This window comes from Anolis sagrei, chromosome 2, assembly GCF_037176765.1.
Source record: "Anolis sagrei isolate rAnoSag1 chromosome 2, rAnoSag1.mat, whole genome shotgun sequence".
NCBI lineage: Eukaryota > Metazoa > Chordata > Lepidosauria > Squamata > Dactyloidae > Anolis > Anolis sagrei.
The window spans coordinates 181,615,537-181,636,799 of record NC_090022.1 but is presented as its reverse complement, the minus strand read 5'-3'; the positions used below and the strand labels follow the sequence as shown (position 1 = coordinate 181,636,799).

Here is a 21,263-nt window from a genome sequence, read left to right as displayed (position 1 = left end):
CAGCAAACCATGCATGGGTTTTTAAATTTTATTTTACTAATACATCGTATTCACTTTACCACTTACTATAGCTTTTTTCATGAACATTATCTATAAATTAAACAAAGTAGGGGAAATAATGAATTTTTCCATGGCACTGTGAATACCTGAATTTCAAGAAAAGCCATGACACTGCAACAAAAAATCAGAATGAATGGTGAGATAACCAGCGTCCCTTTATGAAAAAAAAATAATGATAATGCAACTCCTAAAGCATCCATGCTGGAATATCACAGGAAATAAATCAGGAGAATGAGTCTCCACAAAGGCAATGGGATGGAGAACAGGGAGCTTTTTGTTATACAACAGGATTTTTCCCCGTATTTCATTACATAAGAAGGCAAGACTCAAAATTTACTAGCTCAATACAGCCTTACTGCTAAAAACAGAAATACTATTCTCAATTTATCCTGATTCCCTTACCTTTCTTTGCACATCATATCCTTGAAATCTGGAATGACTGGGCCAGATTTTGGAAATCTAAGATTGCCTGGACATTATAAGGTCCTTTAGGTATGCCATTTACTGGTATATCAGAGCTGGAGCTGTTATGTGCATTCTACTAAATCTTTTAGTCCAGTTGCTTCAGTCCCCACAGATCAAGTGAAAATTTGTGAAGATCTTGGCATTCAGCTTCAATTTTTCTTGTTTATTGCTATCGGCTTTGTTAATGGATCAGGTTATTTGGCGCAATGGCTACAAATCTGAACCACTGCCTTTGGGATTGACTTTGAGCGATATTTTTCATACTAATAAATTTCATTTTTAAAAGTCGGGATTTTCTAAAGCTTTCTACTACCTTGCCAGTTTTAAAGTAACAAATCCCTTGAAATAGTCTGTTTAGAAGGCAGCCAATGAACACATTCTTTTTTCATAACTCACTACTTAAAAGTTATATTTGTTGACACTTCATGATAGAAGAAAAAAAAGAGTGTTCTCATAAATACAACACTTTAGAGGACTCATTGGTCCCGATTCATCTCATTACAAATGTTTTAACTTTATGTAGGTGCAGAATAGAGATGTCAAAACCAAACTAACTACTTCATCACACTAGAGAATGAATGTTCCCCCTCTTTTTATTGTATTTTGAAAATATTCAAATAAAATTATTTTTTTAAAAGAGAATGAATCCACTTTAAAACTGGTTGCTGCCTCCTGCAGAATTCTGGCGTTTGTAGTTTGTGGAAGAACCTTTAACAACCTCACTAAACTACAAACCCCAGAATTCTGCAAGAGGCAGAAAATGGATTTAAAGTGGATTCATTCTCTAGTGTGATGAGGTCATAAGACAGTTTAGATGTTGTGATTGCATCTTGACCTTGTACAAACTGTTCATATACACTGAACATTTTGCAAACGACTGACATGTGGTCTCTTCCAACTCTATTATTCTTATTCTTATTCTTATTTATTATTATTATTTGATTCCATGACATATTGTGCATTTTACCATATTTTAGTACTCAATTTCAGAATGTAAAAAAACGAGTAGAACAATGTAGCACACAAAGAATGCACAATATTCCAGAAAAAAGAAAGAAATATCACTTGCATTCATGTTGCTAGGATACCAAGTAGAGAGACTATTTAGCTTCCTACATGAGTATATAAGGTAATCTTGTTCTTTTAAAAAAATACTATAGCAAAACTGTTACTTGTTTGCCAGGTGATGCACCACTGAAGTATACAATACAACCCTTGAAAGATATCTTGCCATTTTTCTATGATTGTTTCTTTTCTCAAATATAAAGATGTGCTTTTACTGCACACTGATACAGTCAACAAATAAACATTAATATTTGTGATATACGGCAAGGGTCTTTGGAGAAGTCAGGCATGTTTTTCTATATTTCTTTTAATAATTATTTCCATATGTGTTAAGAGCTGTCTTAGGCCACATCTACATTGCCATATAGTCCTGTTTCTGTATGTAGATTAACTGCAATGTTGTGTTGTCAAAGGCTTTCATGGCCAGAATCACTGGGTTGCTGTGAGTTTTCTGGGCTATATGGCCACGTTCTAGAAGAATTATCTCCCTACTCCTACCTCTGCAGAAACCTGCTGTATACCATGCAGCTGTGGACAAGTCTCCATAGGGACCACCAAATGCAGCACCCAAACACAAATTAAGGAACATGTAAGGCACTGCAGACTAATTCAACCTGAGAAGTCACCCACAGCAGACCACTTGGTGAACCAACCTGGACACAACATATTATTTGAGAACACAGAAATGCTGGACCACTCTAACAACCACCTTGTCAGGCCACACAGAGAAGCCATTGAAATCCACAAGCATGTAGACAACTTCAACAGAAAGGAAGAAACCATGTAAATGAACAAAATCTGGCTACCAATATTTAAAAAAAACACTAAAATTATAACAGCAAATAATGAACAACACTCAAACACAGAGGAACTCACCTCCCAACAAAAGATTCCCCCAGGCAAGAAGCAGCCAAGCTTTGAAGCTGCAAAGCTATTCAATGCTAATGAAGGTGGCAAACTGCAACATTTACACTTGCCTCAAACAGACAACACTCTGGACATTCCATAGATATACAGAGTATAAACCTCACTTGCCTTGTTTGCAACAGACCTCACAACCTCTGAGGATGCCTGCCATAGATATGGGTGAAATGTAAGGAGAGAATGCTTCTGGAACATGGCCATACAACCCGGAAAACTCCCAGCACCGAACTGGCAATATGGACTCATATAATCATATAATCCAGTTCAATCTGCATTATATGAGTCTGGACTGACCATCATAATGCAGTTCAAATTGCATTATATGGCAATCTACGAGATGGGGCCCCAGTATTCTAGTAGTATCTAGTCATCTTCTATATAAATAAAAATGTAATGTTCGTTTGTGGGATTAACATAACTCAAAAACCACTGGATGAATTGACACCAAATTTGGACACAATACACCTATCATGCCAACGAGTGACCATTACTCATAAAAACACTGAAAAACACAGCATAAGAGACTAAAAAAGCCAAAAAACAAAAATAAAATACATTACAATGCATGCTTGAAGCCACATACATACATGGGCACACAGAAGACTGGGCGACTTGGAAGGCACTGAACAGACTGCGCTCTGGCACCACGAGATGCAGAGCCAACCTTCAGAAATGGGGCTACAAAGTGGAATCCTCGACATGCGAGTGTGGAGAAGAGCAAACCACTGACCACCTGCTGCAATGTAACCTGAGCCCTGCTACATGCACAATGGAGGACCTTCTTGCAGCAACACCGGAAGCACTCCAAGTGGCCAAATACTGGTCAAAGGACATTTAACCAACTACCAAACTCACAAGTTTTGTATCTGTCTGTTTGTTTGCTTTGTTCTGTTAGAAATGTAATATAATGGACTGGTTGCTCTGACACGATAAATAAAAAACCACATACATATACGCAAACACACATATAGACGCATACACACAAATATATACACACTCAAAACACATCTACACAGATTGGGCCACAACAACGTGTGGCAGGGGACAGCTAGTTAATGATAAGAGATAGAACACAGTTCAGGATGAAATGTTGCATCTCTTATCACTAAGGCTGGATCTACACTGCCCTATATCCCAGAATCTGAACCCAAATTATCTGCTTTAAACTGGATTATATGAGTCTACACTGCCAGATATTGTGGGATAAGCAGATAATTTGGGATCAGATCCTGGGATTTAGGGCAGTGTAGATTTAGTCCGAGAGGCATCAGCCTCTAAATTAAATTAAATGAACATTAAAAAGAACCTATTTAGCATACGACACAACAAATGCAAATGTTTCCCACAAAAGAGAAGTTACGACAAAAGAGTGAAATAGATGCAGATTTAGAAACTTTTTAAAAGCCACAATATTTGGTGTGCGAAGAGCTGCCTCTTCACCCTATATTACACAAAGGTGCTTTTCGAAAACAGTACTTTTCCTATGGGTAACTGGGGCTGGGAAGAGGGACACATATATCCCACACCATTTTGCCTGACAGAAACTACAGTCTTGTTTAGACATAAAAGCTGATGCTTCTCCTCCCTTGGAACTCAGATGTGAGGTTTGCAAGGGCAGCTCCTCAGAGATTAACCTTTCATTCATTTTATTTGCCTGGGGGGTAAATGCTTTAAGAAACTAGTTCACACCAACTGAAGTATCAAGAACAAGAAAATATGCTGCTCCTCCTCGAAGCCAAATTCTCTAAAGGCCACTGAAAACCCCCAGTTTCACCTTTAACATACTGAAACATCATTTTCCCCTTTATACTAGTTTCAGAAAATAAAAGAATGCCAATAATAATTGAAGTAATGAACATTTTCTTTACATCTGATGCATCTGGTGAAGTAGACCTATTTTGTGAAAGTTTGTGTGACCAACATCTTTCTCTCAGGCTGGGTCTACACTGCCATATAATGCAATTTCAGAATGCAGAGGAACTGCACTGAACCGGATTATGTAAGTCTACACTGCCATATAATCCAGTTCAATGCAGAACTGCTGACAATTCAGATATATCTCATGTTCAGCAAAGCAATTGAGAAGTCAGTTTTAAAAACATAACACATTTCCTGAAATTCGTAATGTCAACATAGAAGACTGTTATAACATATACTAGTACAATTTTGACTCATCATGTCTTTCTATTGCCTGCTTGCCTATTTAGAGTAAAAAAAATCTACCATAATAGCAGCACATCTTGAGTTACACTAAGGATTTGGACTGGATCTCTATCAGATACTAGTTAGGAGGAATGTCCAAGGAAATCTTCCTACCATCCTAGAACATGACCAAAAGGAGAGTCAAGAAATTCCTCAAAATCTACCATTGTTTACATCATGGGTGTGTAAATCTAACATCGCCACTGGCTGTGAAATAGTATCCAGATGAAATGGAAGAAGTATGGAAAAAAGCAGAAGGCTCCTCTGAGCTCCCAGTTCTTCAGTGCTTTGATTTAGGAAGTAAGATCCACAGAGCCAAAGCATTCTAGGAAATTTAGCCTCTGCCACAAAGACTGAGAGTTGTCTCATTCACCTCTCTCAGTAAGTCTTGGGTCTAAGAATTATTATTATTATTATTATTATTATTATTATTATTATTATCTTCATTTCTATCCCACCTTTCCTGAAGGGGACTCAAGGTGGTTTACAAATCTGACAAAAATTCAATGCTGCACAGGTAAACAATAAAACACATCTCATCAAAATATAAACAATCTAAATATATTAACAATTAAAACACGTATCAATCAATCAAACACACCATATAAAATATAAAAAACCATATTAAAAAATCTGGAATCCAAGCTTTCAGAATTGCCACTTCCTCCCTCTGTTGTCACCACTAATGTTATCTTCCTATGGTCTTTTGTCATCTTTTATCTGCCCCAATAGTCTTTCCCATCTTGTCACCACTGCCTCTATCTTTTCTAGCAGCATCACTACATTGATGGGAGCCAACAGGAATTTGGCCACCATGTTTTTCAACTGCACACTTTCTCCATTATTTAAACTGTGGTTGCATTTTTTTTAACTCATGCAATTTTAGTCATGCACTTTTTAAACCATTAGCAGTCTCAGAAGGTGCAAAACCGGTTTTCCCACACAATGAAATTTGAAACTAATGGTGAACTCCATTTTTGGTTTATATATTACACTATGTAACAAAATATGAAAAAAAAATCTGTTCCTGGTTTGAAAGTGTTTTCTCTTGTTTAATTGTATGGTACTTACTTTGAAAGTAGTTGCTATATATACTCCAGAAACTCATGGCTGAGAGTAGTACCATTATTTCCTTTAGTCTAGGCACTTTGTATTTTTTCTTAATGAAAATATGGCATTTTAAACTTTTGTGCAGACTGCGAAAACAAAGTTTTTGCAATTTAATATACTTTCCCCATGTTTTGTGATAGAATCAATTAGGAAATGACATTTATAACGCAGGAACAAAAATTGTGTTACATAGTGTTATCATTACAGCAAAAAAGTAACTATGCTTTAAAAATCACAGTAGTGGGGAAAATATTGTGAATAATCCTGCTAATGCCTGTGATATCTGATAGGAGAGAACCACCTTTTCCTAAAACTGGATGGACAGTGATTTCTAAAGTGCCGATCTCTTTACATGTTTAATATATCAGCTTGGAAGTGAACCACAAGTTCAGGCAAGTGTTCAAGGCAGATGTGTATATACTTTGCTGAATCCAACATAATAGCTGTTGGCAGGTGTTTTTCAGTTCCGCTAGCATTATCAAAGTGTCAGTTTACCCAATCATAACCAGGTTGACTGCCTCTCAGTGTGCATTATGGGACCAAAAATATGCCAGCAACATAAAAATATTTTACACTCACCATCTTGAGAAGGAGAACTGCTGAGTACTATAAGAACATGACTGCTACACGAATTCACGTGGTCACAGCCAATACTTTCAAAACTTTTAATTACACTGAAACAGCTGGTAGCATCATTGTCTCAAAGCCCCAGATTACCTTGATTGCTCTGTCATTATCTCTAATCAGCTGCTGCTTCTCATCTTCAAACTTTTGTAAAACATCCTGCAGACGTCTTTCTGCAGTAAGCTGCTGCTGGTTGCTTTCCTCTGTCAGAGAGGAAATGGTTGTCTTAAGTTCAGCTATGATCTAAAAAGAAAACAGCATGCTAAAATGCCTACTACAGTAAGAAGTATATATTTTGCATATATTTGAGCTTGACACAAGAATCTGAGTTAGCACACTCAACTGTGAAAACGAAATAGTTTAAATCAACATATTATACACTAGCAAGCAGGAAATTCTACAGAGAGAAAAGAAATATAGTGAGACCGGAACAGCATAAAACTGCTGAATGTAAAAATTTATGGGAGAATTTTCCACTATAAAATTCCCCAATAATTTACTGAACAGAACAAAGCACATTTGTTATGTGAAAAAACATGGGAAATATAGGATCCTCATTTTCCACTTCACTGAAATGATTTTGAAAACCAATACTTCGAAACATTTTTGTATACTTCTTGGGATGCATTGCAAAGATTCATAAGTCAATTGATCACCTATGAATGACAACTGAAATATATGTAAAAAGTCCTCACTGTTAATTTTTTAAAAATAAAATGTATATTTTAGCTTTGGTCATAATATTATAACCAGGAATTCAAAGAACGGCATATACTAAAGTATGTTGGCATTTACAGTAACTTTCTCTTCTAGCTATTGCTTCAATCAGTGCGTTAAATTCTGCTCAGTATAGTATCGTGACATTCAAAAATAGGTTTCCAGAGAGTTCCTGGGCTGAAAAAACCTTCAAGAGCAAGCAATTGTGCTTAGGTGATAAGATCTTCATTTAGCACTGATATCAGTGCCTTATGACTGAAATGGAGGATACCTGGATCTGACAAGTTCTGAATGAGATTCTTAAAAATATCAGGTCCCCATAAAAAACTATTATAGTCTTGTTCTGAGCAATAACACAGAGGATCAGACAAAGTCTTTGTTCATAACACTAAGAATTACAGTTGGGTGTAAAATCCATATGATGGTTAAACCTACAATCTAAGCCAGGAAGACACCTTAAGGGTGAGGTTCTTCCTCTACTTGGGACCATAAGTGGCCCTTCTTTTCAGCATGATAATTTCAACCAACAAAGCAGCACCAGGAAAATTCAAAGGTGGTGGTTGCTATTTTCAAGGCAAATTATTCTGCCTAACAAAATATTTAGGAAATATTTTCTTGAGGCCTCATTCATATTGGAATATATCAAAGCAGGGAATCTTATAGCTTCTTTATGGGCCTAAAATAGCGACATCACTCATCTTGTCACACTGATTGTGCACATGCACAAACATTAGGCCACAGTTAGATAAAAGATGATCAAGAAGAGATGCTATGTGACTTTTGAATGAGGACCATATTGGAAAAAACACATTCAAACCTTCCAAAACAGTCTATCAAGTAATAATCCATATGGAATTTGGAAACTATATAGGAAGGTTTGGAACAAAGACACTACACTTTGCCCAAAACAAAAGTAAAAGGACAGTGTTTTCTCTCACTCCAGCAGAACAAAACACTAAGGGGGCATCTCATCATGTTGTAAATAAGTTTCCTCTTTAAGGATCAGAAAATGTGAGAAGCTTTACCAGGGAGATACACATTAAACTAAACTGACTTAAGAGTGAAACTCAAGTTAATTTAGATTATCTTTTTTAAAAAAATATTTTTATTGTGTGTTTCAGTGGTTTTTACAGTGAAAGTGGAGGAAAAAAGTATTTGACATAATTCAAATAGACAATCTGTCCCAAAGACTGAAAGAAACCCGAAAGAAAACGGACTGGTCCGGTTTTATAGACTTTATAAAAAAAGAGAGAGAGAGAGAGAGAGAGAGAGATAACAGTAATAATAGCAATAGCCAATGTGTGAAAAATAAAAAGAGAAGCAGCCATACTGGCACGATCATTGAGAATCTATAAGTTCATTTTTTGTTTCTGTATTTTTTGTACTTTTTTTCTCTTCTCTCTATCTTAGTTCCTATCTTTTTTCCTACTTTTCTGTCCTGACTAAAAGATATGTTTTCCTCAACTTTAGATTATCTTGTTAACAAAAATAAAAAGTGTATTAAATATTGAATAAATTTATATTAAAACTTATATTAAAATTGAATAAATGAATGGGATTTACAATTCTTTTGAGTTAAGAAGCTGAGACGTTTTAATAATATATTACCAAACTTTTTAAAAGCAGCACAGACAAGGAAATGCTTTGGGCAGTAATTCTCAGGGGGAATGTAATTGTTTATTTTGCTCAAGCTTCAGAGAGCATTTCTTGGAAACCATTTTTTGTGTGTGGGTGTTAAAAAGTGAGCGTTCCATGAGGACACAGAGAATTAAGATTAGCCCAATGCTGTCAGCAGTACAACCACATGAAAGTCACAAGTCACCTACTATTAACATTACATTACCACAACTATACTCAAATGACACTGTAAACCTAATGCAAAATCCAAAGATGTGACTTCGGGCTTTTCATCAGGTTCAGAATTATGGATAAAGTTCCATCTTTTAAGTGATTCCCTGTCCAAAAAACACAGCCTATATGTAGAAACTCTCACAAACTTCCTCAGATTAACAAAAAATAGAGACACATACATAACTTGAAATAGGTACTTTAAAATTATATGTCGGTGGAACTTACTGTGCTATTTGTACGGCACTCTGGGTATGAAAGGGACACGGTAGCACCTTTGGCTTTGGAACTAACTGAGAGCAAGCAAGTTATACTTCAAGTAGTCCACAAAAGCTGATGTTCCAACCTCCTTTCTCTCTATTAGTCTCAAAGGTACCACAATGTCCTTTTGCAGCTGATCCAGAGTAATATGAATGTCTTTGTAAAATTTATAAAATTATTGGATCTTCTCTTTTGATTCTCTAATACCATTAATTTTAAAGAGGAACTTAAATGGCCCAAATGTCCCTGAACTGTTATCACTATAAACATCACCCATTTTATCTAGATTAACACTTTTTATCTAGATGAACAGCACCACATTTTTATTATAACATCTAGAGTTTGGAATTGGTGTTTTGAAAAGCATTTCTGAGTTTTGTTGAGCTCAAGCATAAAGTAAACTAGGTGGTTGTTCCTACCATTAAGGATGAGGCAGTGATGGGAGTGCAGACAAATGATACATTACAGCAGTGGTTCTCAACCTGGGGTCCCCAGATGTTTTTGGCCTACAACTCCCAGAAATCCCAGCCAGTTTACCAGCTGTGAGGATTTCTGGGAGTTGAAGGCCAAAAACATCTGGGGACCCAAGGTTGAGAACCACTGCATTACAGTTGTTGTTGTTGTTCATTCGTTCAGTCGTCTCCAACTCTTCGTGACCTCATGGACCAGCCCACGCCAGAGCTCCCTGTCGGCCGTTACCACCCCCAGCTCCCTCAAGGTCAGTCCAGTCACTTCAAGGATGCCATCCATCCATCTTGCCCTTGGTCGGCCCCTCTTCCTTTTGCCTTCCACTTTCCCCAGCATAATTGTCTTCTCTAGGCTTTCCTGTCTCCTCATGATGTGACCAAAGTACTTCAACTTTGTCTCTAGTATTTTTCCCTCCAGTGAGCAGTCGGGCTTTATTTCCTGGAGGATGGACTGGTTGGATCTTCTCGCAGTCCAAGGCACTCTCATTACAGTATGTAACATGATTTTCAGTCCTGGGCTATAAATGTCATATTGTAATTGGCTCTATCATAAAACCATGGGGAAAGTGTATTAAACTATTTTTGTGGGACATGCTGCAGCACATTTTGCTATAGTTTTTCAAGGAATATCTTATCGAGTCTCAGCCAATTCAACATTGTTTGTGGCAGCCACAAAAACCAAGTTTCTGGACTAGAACAACTACTTGCAAAGTAAGTACCACACAATTAAAAAGGAAATAGCACTTTCAAACCAGGAACAGATTTTTTTTCCAATTTTGTTACATAGTGTTATCTTCCCTATTGACTATGAGAGTGGAACAGTACCGTGTTTTCTCTTGCAAGGGCTCCCTTACCTGGTGTCTCCTGCCTGTGCCACTTGAACTCTGTTGCCACCATATTTATAACTCATTTTCTAGGGAAAATGCAGTGGACACACAACCATCCACAAAACAAATGGAATTAAATAAATGTGCACTTGCTGAGACTGCAAGATGGAATTTTGTTAGTTATGTTTAATGCTGCTGTGCCAAAGCCTTCTTGCCCCGAGTTAGCAGAGAAGAAATCAGGATGAGGTCTTTTTCTTCTTTCATGTCCTGTCCCTAGCAGACATTTCCACTAAAGTATGGCCCCTTCTACACCGACATGTAAAACCCAGATTATCTGCTTTGAACTGAACCATATGGCAGTGAAGATTCTGTTGCAGTAAGTCATAGCAGGACTAAGTGTGTGTGTGTTGGAAGAAAAATCTTATATTAATTATTATATACAGCTGGTAATGTAAGTGAACCAGCAAGCTTGGACCACACCCAATGGGGCATATCTGTATGGTTTTTTTTTTAAGAATCCAGTGTGGATGTGGATGCTGGAGAGCTTCAGGAGAGCTTTTTCTCTGAAGGGATCTATGGTCAAAGGCTTTGCTCTGGAGAGCAGCATGGAGAAGCTACTCTGAAAGAGGCTTTGATGGAATAGCTATTTACTCAAGGCTTATGTTTTGCTCTCTCATTTGATGTAAGATGAAGATGCTTTATTTTGTGTTACTTACAAGGACTATGTAAGTTTCTTGTACTGTTTTATTTTTGCATGTAACATTGCAAGTTTATGTTTCATCTGTGTTGAGTAAAGAGTGAAGATTTTTTCTGTTCATTTTTCCTGTTGTCTGAGTCTATTGCATTTGGACCCAGAGGTAGTCATCGAGTCCTTTTATGTCCCATCCCAAGACAAACAACAACACATGCCCCATTCTGGTGCAGAGTGAGTCAAGGAAAAAGCAGGAGTAACCAGTCAGCCATTTTTCTGGTGACTGTTGGTGGGGTTAGTTTAATCGGAAAGGACTGAGTTACACCAGATAGGAACAGATGCTGAGCAAAAGGAAGATGCTATCCTGAAAAATAAAAGCTGTCCCATTAGTTCAGGGAGGTCCCTTCTAGATTATCTGCTTTGAACTGGTTTATATGGCAGTGTAGAATCATATAATCCAGTTCAAAGCAGATAAAGTTATAATAATCTGGATTATATGGTAGTGTAGAAGGGGGCAGAGACAATGTGTAAGGCCATAGCGCCTTACAGGTCATAAGGACTCTCACTGAACGGTACCTGCTTTTGCCTTATATAATAACTAGGCCTATATGGTTAAAAAAATATGAGTGAATTCACTGAATTTGATGGTGGGTAGGAAGATCCTCTGCTCCCAACTGGCAATAAGCAAAATGGCAGCTTGATTTGTCTGCAGGAGGGCATATTTGTTTGTTCATGGAAGGGGAGGGGCTTTGGAATTAAATAGTAACAGAAGCAAATGTGGTTTATTTCTGTGCTCATTTTCAGCTGAAAGACAAAAAGCAAACATCCTAAATAAATATTTTTGTTTCATTTCAGAGTTGTTTTTCATGTTTCCTACCTGTGAAGATCTGGCAAACTTCTGAGTGTATTCCTTTTCAATCTGCTTCAACCTGCTGCTGGCCTAAAAGATGCACACACACACACACACAAACACAGAGAAAGGAAACGAGATTATCTCAGATGAACGTGTACAGACATTTTGCCACTGACCCTTTTTGCCTGGCACCTCGTCTACATGCCTATCACTAAGCAGCTGGGAGCCCTGCCAATTCCAACGCCCTTTTGTGGCAGCCAAAAAACCGCTAGGGCTTGCCTTTGATCGAGGGCCAACTATTCATCACTTGAAAGAGCGGGAGGGGGGCCAGGGAGGAGGATCGTACCTCTGCTGCCAATTATTAGAAAAACATAAAGGCCTCTGTGGATTAAAAAAAATGGAGGGGGGAGAGGGAGAGAGAGAGACAGAGTTTATCAGGATGACTTCATCTCAGTGAGAAGGGAAAAAAGAAGAGAGAAAAAATCCATAAGCTTCACTGGAGGCTGTGAAGGTACAATGCGGCACATACTCAATGATTTTGTGTGCCAGCTGTTGCCTGCAAGTTCCTTTTGTCATATTCTTACACTTAAAAAAAAACCCACCTAAAAGCTGGCTGGCATTACAGTAAAAAATCCAATATGCCACAGAGCCGTTTGGACTCTCTTTGACCCACAGCGAGCTTGCTCTCTCTCTCTCTTTATCTTTCACATCTCAAAGATAAAGCAATCTGGAAATAGGGGCCCTTTGTTGTTTCCATATCACATGCAATTGAGAGGGTAGTGTTTCTGACATTCATTTCACACACAGGCAAAAAAGAGATTTCAGTTCTCCATATTTCACTTCTTACTTGAATCATAATTTTGAAATAAATGTGCTTTTTAATAACACAGTTCTAACGGTTATATTCAAATAATTGTCTTCTGTTCTCTTCTTTCTGGATGCAAAATGTAAAACCATACATGGGATTAGACCATTTTGGGGTAGCCTGGCACCCTGGCCAGGCTGTCCCGTCCTCCTTTTCGGCAGGGAAGCACTGCGCCCACCAGGCCATGGGCAATCGCTGTCCAAATGTGGGATGGCTTTCCTCAAGAGAAGGAACAAGCAGCTTTTGACAACGCCCACTTGCTGCGAGAAATGTAAGAAAACATAATCACTCAAAGCCACGGACTCTGTGGCTAAAGCTATGATCTCACTCCTGTGTTGTTCTGCAGCTGCAAGTCAGAATTAACTTCTCTGAACTAAATATAAAGGAGAAAGTACCTTGGTCTGTGCCAGAAAAAGAATTTTGCCGATGCCAAAAGAACACTGTGCAGGTACAGCAGACCACCCACAGGTGACCAAGGATGGAGCCAGGGCTTAAGGAGGCCCTTTATCATTTGACAGCAGTAAACAGGGGGACGTATACATTAAGATGGGATTAATTTCTCCAGAAAGTAATGTTTATCTTTTTGTAGTTTTTTTTAAATGTAAACATTAAGACATTTACTATGGCACAAGGTTTTGTGAACAAGTCTACTTATATCAGATAACTAGGGTGCTAAGACTTCACTGGCAAACTTATTATGAATTTGCATGGGTAAAAAGGAAATAAAAATAGCAAAAAGCCCAGGAGGAAATGCAAAGCCAGGAATCTCAACTGATAACTGTGTTAAAATGCAAGTGTGAATACAATAGTCAAGGAACCATTTCTAAAGCACTGTTGATAACACAAACACTGGGAGAGTGAAAAACCAATTGATATCTATTACACTATGTCAGTGGTTCTCAACCTGGGGTCCCCAGTTGTTTTCAGCCTCCAACTTCCAGAAATCCTAACAGCTGGTAAACTGGCTGGGATTTCTGGGAGATGTAGGCCAAAAACATCTGGGGATCCCAGGTTGAGAACCACTGCACTACGTAATATGATTTTTGTTCCAAGGTTATAAATGTCATTTCCTAATTGGAACAGCTTTAGCACATCAGGTTAATCACTGCAGTAAATTTTGCCAACTGAAAGGTTGACAGTTCGAAGCCGGGTTAGGGTGAGCTCCTAACCTTCAGCCCAGCTACCCCACACACCTAGCGGATTGAAAATAGCAATGTGAGTAGATGAATAGGAACCACATTAAGCAGGGAGGTATTTTAGGCATGGCGTTTCTGAGGAAAGTTTACAAACAAAGAAAGCTCTTTGTCAAGGAAATGAAGTGACAGCACCCCCTGTGGCCGGAACCGAGCACAGCCTCCAAAAGATGCCAAATGATGGGGAAAAAAAGCCTAAATATACATCTATCTGTTGTCTGTCTTGTCATTGTATAATCGGCATTGAATGTTTGCCGTATATGTGTTCTGTGATCCGCCCTGAGTCTCCGTTAGGGTGAGAAGGGCGGAATATAAGGACTGTAATAAATAAAAATAATTGGTTCTAAAGACTTTGCGAGACATCATGCAGCACATTTTGCTATAGTTTTTCAATTAATATCTCACGGAGTCTCAACCGAACAATGAAGTTTCTGAAGTATAACAACTACTTTCAAAGTCAGTACTTCACAATTAAACAGGAAATAACACTTTCAAACCAGGAACAGATTTTTTTTTCAAATTTTGTTAAAAGGTAAAGGTAGTCCCCTGACATTAAGTCCAGTCATGTCTGACTCTGGGGTGTGGTGCTCATCTCCATTTCTAAGCCGAAGAGCCAGCGTTGTCCATAGACACCTCCAAGGTCATGTGGCTGGCATGACTGCATGGAGCGCCGTTACCTTCCCGCCGGAGCGGTACCTATTGATCTACTCACATTTGCATGTTTTCAAACTGCTAGGTTGGCAGAAGCTAGGGCTGACAGCGGAAGCTCACGCCGCTCCCCGGAATCGAACCTGCGACCTTTCGATCAACAAGCTCAGCAGCTCAGTGCTTTAATCCACTGCGCCACCGGGGGCTCCAAATTTTGTTACATGGTGTTATAGGATAAAACTTGCTATTCCTATTCAGACCACAAGAGCACCTTTATTCCACAGCACAGACTAGCTTTATAATTGGATTATGTAACCTGTATTACTAAAAAATTGCAAAATTTCTTTTATTCTCTATTTTTTTCTATTTTGATTAGTCCTGGAGAGGAGCTACCAGGTAAACAAGTTATTCCCTCCTCAATACTTCTGGCTTTCGTACTTTGCAATAGGGGTGATCTATATTCCTGCAATCATGAGGGCTAGACACAAGTTATAATCACACATTGCATTGTGAATGTTTGCCACAACTGCAATACTGCGACCTACATACCCTGACAACATGTGAAGCCAAATCCATTTACGTTTTAAACCACAACCACAATTTTGACCTGCAGAGGGTTAGGAACCAAAAATGAAAAGGGAGCAAACTAGAAAGATATGCAGTTTTTCTTACGGTTTAAACTTATTCCTTATTGCAGGAGGCCAGAATGTGAAGTGATCTTATTGCCAGTTTCAGATGCCTTATGAAACTATATTTTAAAACATCTGGTTGAAACATTTTTATTGAGAAAATAGCTTTAAATTGAATAAGCCACAGTGGAACTAAACCCTATCCAAATCTGCTTTTTGTTTTTAAACACACAGTCCAATTCTCTTCTTGTTTTAAACCCTGATTTTGAAAGATCTATTTCTTATTCAATTAGGCTACAAGTCTAACCATGCTGCCTTGGTTCTCTTGACAACCAGAAGGCCTGAGCATTTTAAAACATGGGTTGTTGTAGGTTTTTCCGGGCTATATGGCCATGTTCTAGAGGCATTTTCTCCTGACATTTCGCCTTCGTCTATGGCCAGCATCCTCAGAGGTAGTGAGGTCTGTTGGAAGTAGAAAAATGGGTTTATATATCTAAAACATGTTTTGCTTTATTTTAATACAAGGCAAAATCTTTAAATGGTTCGGGCCCTGCCTATCTTTACGATCGCATTTCCCTCTATGAACTGGCACAAACTTTAAGATCTTCCGGGGAGGCCCTCCTTTTGCTCTCACCACTGTCACAAGCATAGTTGGTAGGGACGAGAGAGAGGGCCTTCTTGGTGGTGGCCCCCCACCTCTGGAACGCTCTTCCTAGAGAAATAAGACAGGCCCCATCCCCCCTCCTGTTGGTTTAAACAAGCCTTTCAGAGCTACTAGTTCTAGCTCAGCCCTAGATATTGTTGATTATGACCATAATTTTTTCTACCTATTACCCAGATTGCTTCCTCCTATTAGGCCCCGGAAATGAACAGCCATAGACTCTACCTAATTTCCCGGGTCCTCTACAAATTGCACTAGCCCCGGCCCGGCCTTTTAAATTGCCTTGAACAGGCAGGATTATTTTAAATATATATGTGCTACTAGCCATTCCCTGCCACTTGTTGCTGTGGCCCAGTCTGTGTATATGTCTTATGTGTGTGTCTATATATGTGTGTATATATTTGTGTATGTAAGTGGTTTTGTGCATGCGTTGTAATGTATTTATAGTTTTCGGCTTTTTAAGTCTCTTCTATTATGTTTTTCAGTGTTTTTATGAGTGATGGTCATTTGTTGGCCTAATAGCTGTATTGTGTCCAACTTTGGTGTGAAGTTGTCCAGTGGTTTTTGAGTTATATTAATCCCACAAACAAACATTACATTTTTATTTATATAGATTGTGATTTTTTATGCTTATATTGTCTTGTTAATTTTATGTTTACGCTGTTTTCTTTGTATGTATTGATGATGTTACTAGGAAACCGCTCTGAGTCTCCTCGGGGAGATAGAGCGGCATATAAATAAAGTTTTGCTGTTGTTGTTTTTGTTTAAGCATCGATGCCGGTGTTGTGGGGAGTCTTGTAACCAAGGTACTTATCACTCTATCAGTGATAAAAAGCGACTGCAGGTATGTAGCACATTTATATGCCAGCATTCTACACTAATTATATCCATATTGTCAGCTGCACCATGTTCAGACCAAGCCTCAATGCTAACAGTTAGCTGGAATTAGATCAAAAGGCTGCATTGTGCTATCTTTTAAGGTCTTGAAACTGTGCTAATGAAGGCCGTATTATCTGCTTTCTTTTCAGTCATATTTGAACAGATACAATTTAACTTCAGCTCTGTGGCACTGTTCTTCAGAAACCTCACACACTACTTGCTGGTAAAAGGCTTGTTAAACTTCCTTAAACAGATCCAGTCACATCAGAAGTGATGATTAACACGATATTTGTCTTGTAAAGAGAACTTTTGATGCGTTCCTTCCTTCTTGTCTGACTCACTCAGCTGAGCTATGGGCCAGTGTTTGTGACACTACAAACAATTACTTGTACAGTGATCAGTTCTGACATCATAAACATGGGGTTGTGGTTTCCCTGAATGAATGAGCGCGGCAGCTGGCTGCTGCCTAAGTGAAAGTTTTCATTCCTAAATACCTTGATGAGCAGCCACGAGGAGAGCGGAAATGACAAATGCATTTGGTTTTGGCAAAAACATAAGGGCTCATAGTTTGCAAGAGCAGCTGCCTCTCCAAAGCATTATAGCTCTGAGGTCTCTATAGGCATCAAAATCTCAGTGTTTATGATTCTGTCCTCAGCTCACCCTGCGCTGCCCAGCTATTGTGGAACGTATGGCATGCAAGCCTCTCCGTGCTGAGTTTGCAGAAGACCTACAAACAATTTCTTAGGTATTGGCAGTTCAATGGCAATAGCTTTAATAAAACCTGCAGAAGCAATCAAGCATGGTTTACAAGCAGTAGCATATGCCTACTTGCTACCATCACATATCCCTTCCAGTGCTATTTAAACCACTCGCAGGAAATGAGAGAGGGTAAATCCTCTTTTGCTCACTAGAAAATGGCTAAATTAAAATTACAGTATTATTTTAATTGGTCTGGGGCCCCATCTACTCTACCATATAATCATAGAATCATAGAGTTGGAAGAGACCTCATGGGCCATCCAAGCCAACCCCACTGCCAAGAAGCCGGAATATTGCATTCAAATCACCCCTGACAGATGGCCATCCAGCCTCTGTTTAAAAGCTTCCAAAGAAGGAGCCTCCTCCACACTCCGGGGCAGAGAGTTTCACTGCTGAACGGCTCTCACAGTCAGGAAGTTCTTCCTCATGTTCAGATGGAATCTCCTCTCTTGTAGTTTGAAGCCACTGTTCCGCGTCCTAGTCTTCAGGGCAGCAGAAAACAAGCTTGCTCCCTCCTCCCTGTGGCTTCCCCTCACATATTTATACATGGCTATGATGTCTCCTCTCAGCCTTCTCTTCTTCAGGCTAAACATGCCCAGCTCTTTAAGCTGCTCCTCATAGGGCTTGTTCTCCAGACCCTTGATCATTTTAGTCACCCTCCTCTGGACACATTCCAGCTTGTCAATATCTCTCTTCAATTGTGGTGCCCAGAACTGGACACAATATTCCAGGTGTGGCCCAACCAAGGCAGAATAGAGGCGTAGCATGACTTCCCTAGCTCTAGACACTATATTCCTATTGATGCAGGCCAAAATCCCATTGGCTTTTTTTTCCGCCGCATCACATTGTTGGCTCATGTTTAACTTGTCCATGAGGACCGCAAGATCTTTTTCACATGGACTGCTCTCGAGCCAGGCATCCCCCATTCCGTATCTTTGCATTTCATTTTTTCTGCCTAAGTGGAGTATCTTGCATTTGTCACTGTTGAGCTTCATTTTGTTAGTTTTGGCCCATCTCTCTAATCTGTCAAGACCATTTTGAATTCTGCTCCTGTCCTCTGGAGTACTGGCTATCCCTCCCAATTTGGTGTCGTCTGCAAACTTGATGAACCAGATTATCTGCTTCGAACTGGATTATGTGGCAGTGTAGACTCATATAATCCTATTCTAAGCAGATAATCTAAGGCTCATCCACACAGCCCTATATCCCAGAATATCAAGGTAGAAAATCCCACAATATCTGCTTTGAATTGGGTTATCTGAGTCCACATTCAAATAATGTGGTATTTCCTGCCTTGATATTCTGGGAAATAGGGCTGTGTGGAAGGGCCCCTAGATTCAGAAACTGGATTATATGGCAGTGTAGATGGGGCCAGGGTGGCCTTATGGTTTTCCATCTCCCTGAATCTATTAATACTTAAACAGGTATGATTAACCAAGGGTGAGTGTTCCCAAGGTGGAGACGAAGGTATTTTATTCACAAAGTAGAAAATGGATTGGCTTAGCCACTGCTGTTCAAGATTTTAACATGAAAGTTTATATTAAAAACATTTTGCTCTACTCAAAATCCATGAGAGCTGTCTGCTCTGAAACAACACTGTGCCAAAAAAGGAAGGGGAGGGGGAAAGAGACACCATTGAGAAAATTGGCTTTTATCATTCTGCCCTCAACTCTGTTCACAGACAACAGTCTGCCTCCCGTCTGTTTGGTTATGGAAAGAGTGACAGCACTTTCTACAGTCATGTGCTTCTAAGCCTACACTGCACACTCTAAGAATATGTGTATGGACACAGCCTTGGAGAAACATATTTATTTTATTAAAATTATACATTGAAATATATAAAGAGACGGGCACAGTCTGGCTCATGTAGAAGCACTTACTCCGTCGAGGTCTTAAGTCATTTAGGGCTTTGAACATCCTCATCATCACTTTGAACTCAGACCAATACCTTAAAGATTGGTATTATATGATCTCTAAATAGGATAATGGTCCTCAATTGCCACTGAATTATATTCTTGGTGTACTGGCTGTAGCTTCTGAACCATCTCCAAGGGCAACATTTGAACTACTATGCATAAGTTATCCTATCCAGAAAAATGTAAAAAAAATGTAATGAGATGCATTACATCTGGTGCACTGCAGAACTACAGGAATGCATCACAGAGGTGTATCAATGGAGAAATTTGGATGGTTGGGCCATGACAGAGCTAAATGGAATGCTCCATATAGTTTTTAAAATCAATTGAATTTAGATGAGCAGAAGTGTTTGAGTGGTTCTCAACCTGGGGCCCTCAGATGTTTTTGGCCTATAACTCCTAGAAATCCCAGCGAGTTTACCAGCTGTGAGGATTTCTGGGAGTTGAAGGCCAAAAACATCTGGGGAACCTAGGTTGAGAACCACTGAGATGCACCATGTTCAGATAACATTCCAGACCAACCATTCCTTTTATCACTTCTTTCAGATTTGATATGCTTCCCCACCTCAGACTGAATTCATCGACCACACAGGTGCCTCTCTCCATCTTCTATGTCCACATTTAGACTGGCACTTTGCCCCAACTTACTATATTTTTGCACTCCCTCTTTTCTAACTGGTCCTATTCATCTAGCATTGTACATTCTTGCTTTTGATCCACTCAACAGTGGACTGGAAGGGAAAGCTGCATACCTACTGGGGACAAAACTTGGCAGCTTCTTCTAAACATATCTGTTTTACTAGAAAACCCAACCTATCTTTACCACAAAGAGTAACCATAAAAGTGTGAGGGGGCTGCCACATGTCACATTTCTGGGAGAAAATAAAAAGGAAGGGGGGAGAGATGGTCTGAAGTGAAACCCAAATGAGAATTGTGTAGTGAATTTCAAAGAGATGAATGGAAAATATGGAGAAGGGTGACAAACTGGGAAGTTTACAATTAAACCTCCAACTGTACATATCTGAATCCATGGAAATTTACAACCATCAGTCAAACCATTGAACTAGCTGCCAGGAAGCCTGGAAACCAGGAAGGCGTGTATACAGAAGATTTGCATAATATTTTTAGTGCCTAAGGTGCTAAAACTAAACATCCAGAACTACAAGTGGTTAAGAACACAGTGTTCCCTAAAAATAATAATACAAAGAGCAGCTAACAGGAACAGAACAACTATAGTTATGGCCTTCTCTACTATCAATAGGTACTGGGCCCCGTCCCACCTCAATTCCATTTCTAGCTATGAAGTCCAAATGAAATGAAACCAGTGTACACGTGTAACTAATTTCACTCTCATTCTTCCTTTCTAAAATCTTGAGTGTTCCTTATCCTTTTTTGTATTGTCCTCTCCATTGTGCAAATCTACACTTATGGTAAGAATTTTCTTTCTTTATTTCATGCACAGATGGACTTTCTAGCCCTATATTTGTTGGCATTAGCCTCACATCTGGGTTAAAGAACTCATTTCCCATGCAATATGGCAGTAGTGTCCCAGGTTTAGAGACTTGCAGGAGTGAAAGGGGAGTCCCAAACAGATGCAGAA

General features: G+C 39.1%; 1 protein-coding gene across 3 annotated transcripts in view; it reads right to left on the bottom strand.

Annotated features, from left to right (window-relative positions):
* The window catches only part of CEP112 (centrosomal protein 112), a 308,982-nt gene that overhangs the window by 87,461 nt on the left and 200,258 nt on the right, over positions 1-21,263 (bottom strand). For all 3 annotated transcript variants that reach the window (XM_060763065.2, XM_060763067.2, XM_060763066.2), the window contains 2 exons: positions 12,139-12,201; positions 6,544-6,693 (listed from right to left, as the gene is read on the bottom strand). In XM_060763065.2, coding sequence (XP_060619048.2) covers positions 6,544-6,693; positions 12,139-12,201 — 213 coding nt within the window. The remainder of the gene's footprint in view (positions 1-6,543; positions 6,694-12,138; positions 12,202-21,263) is intronic.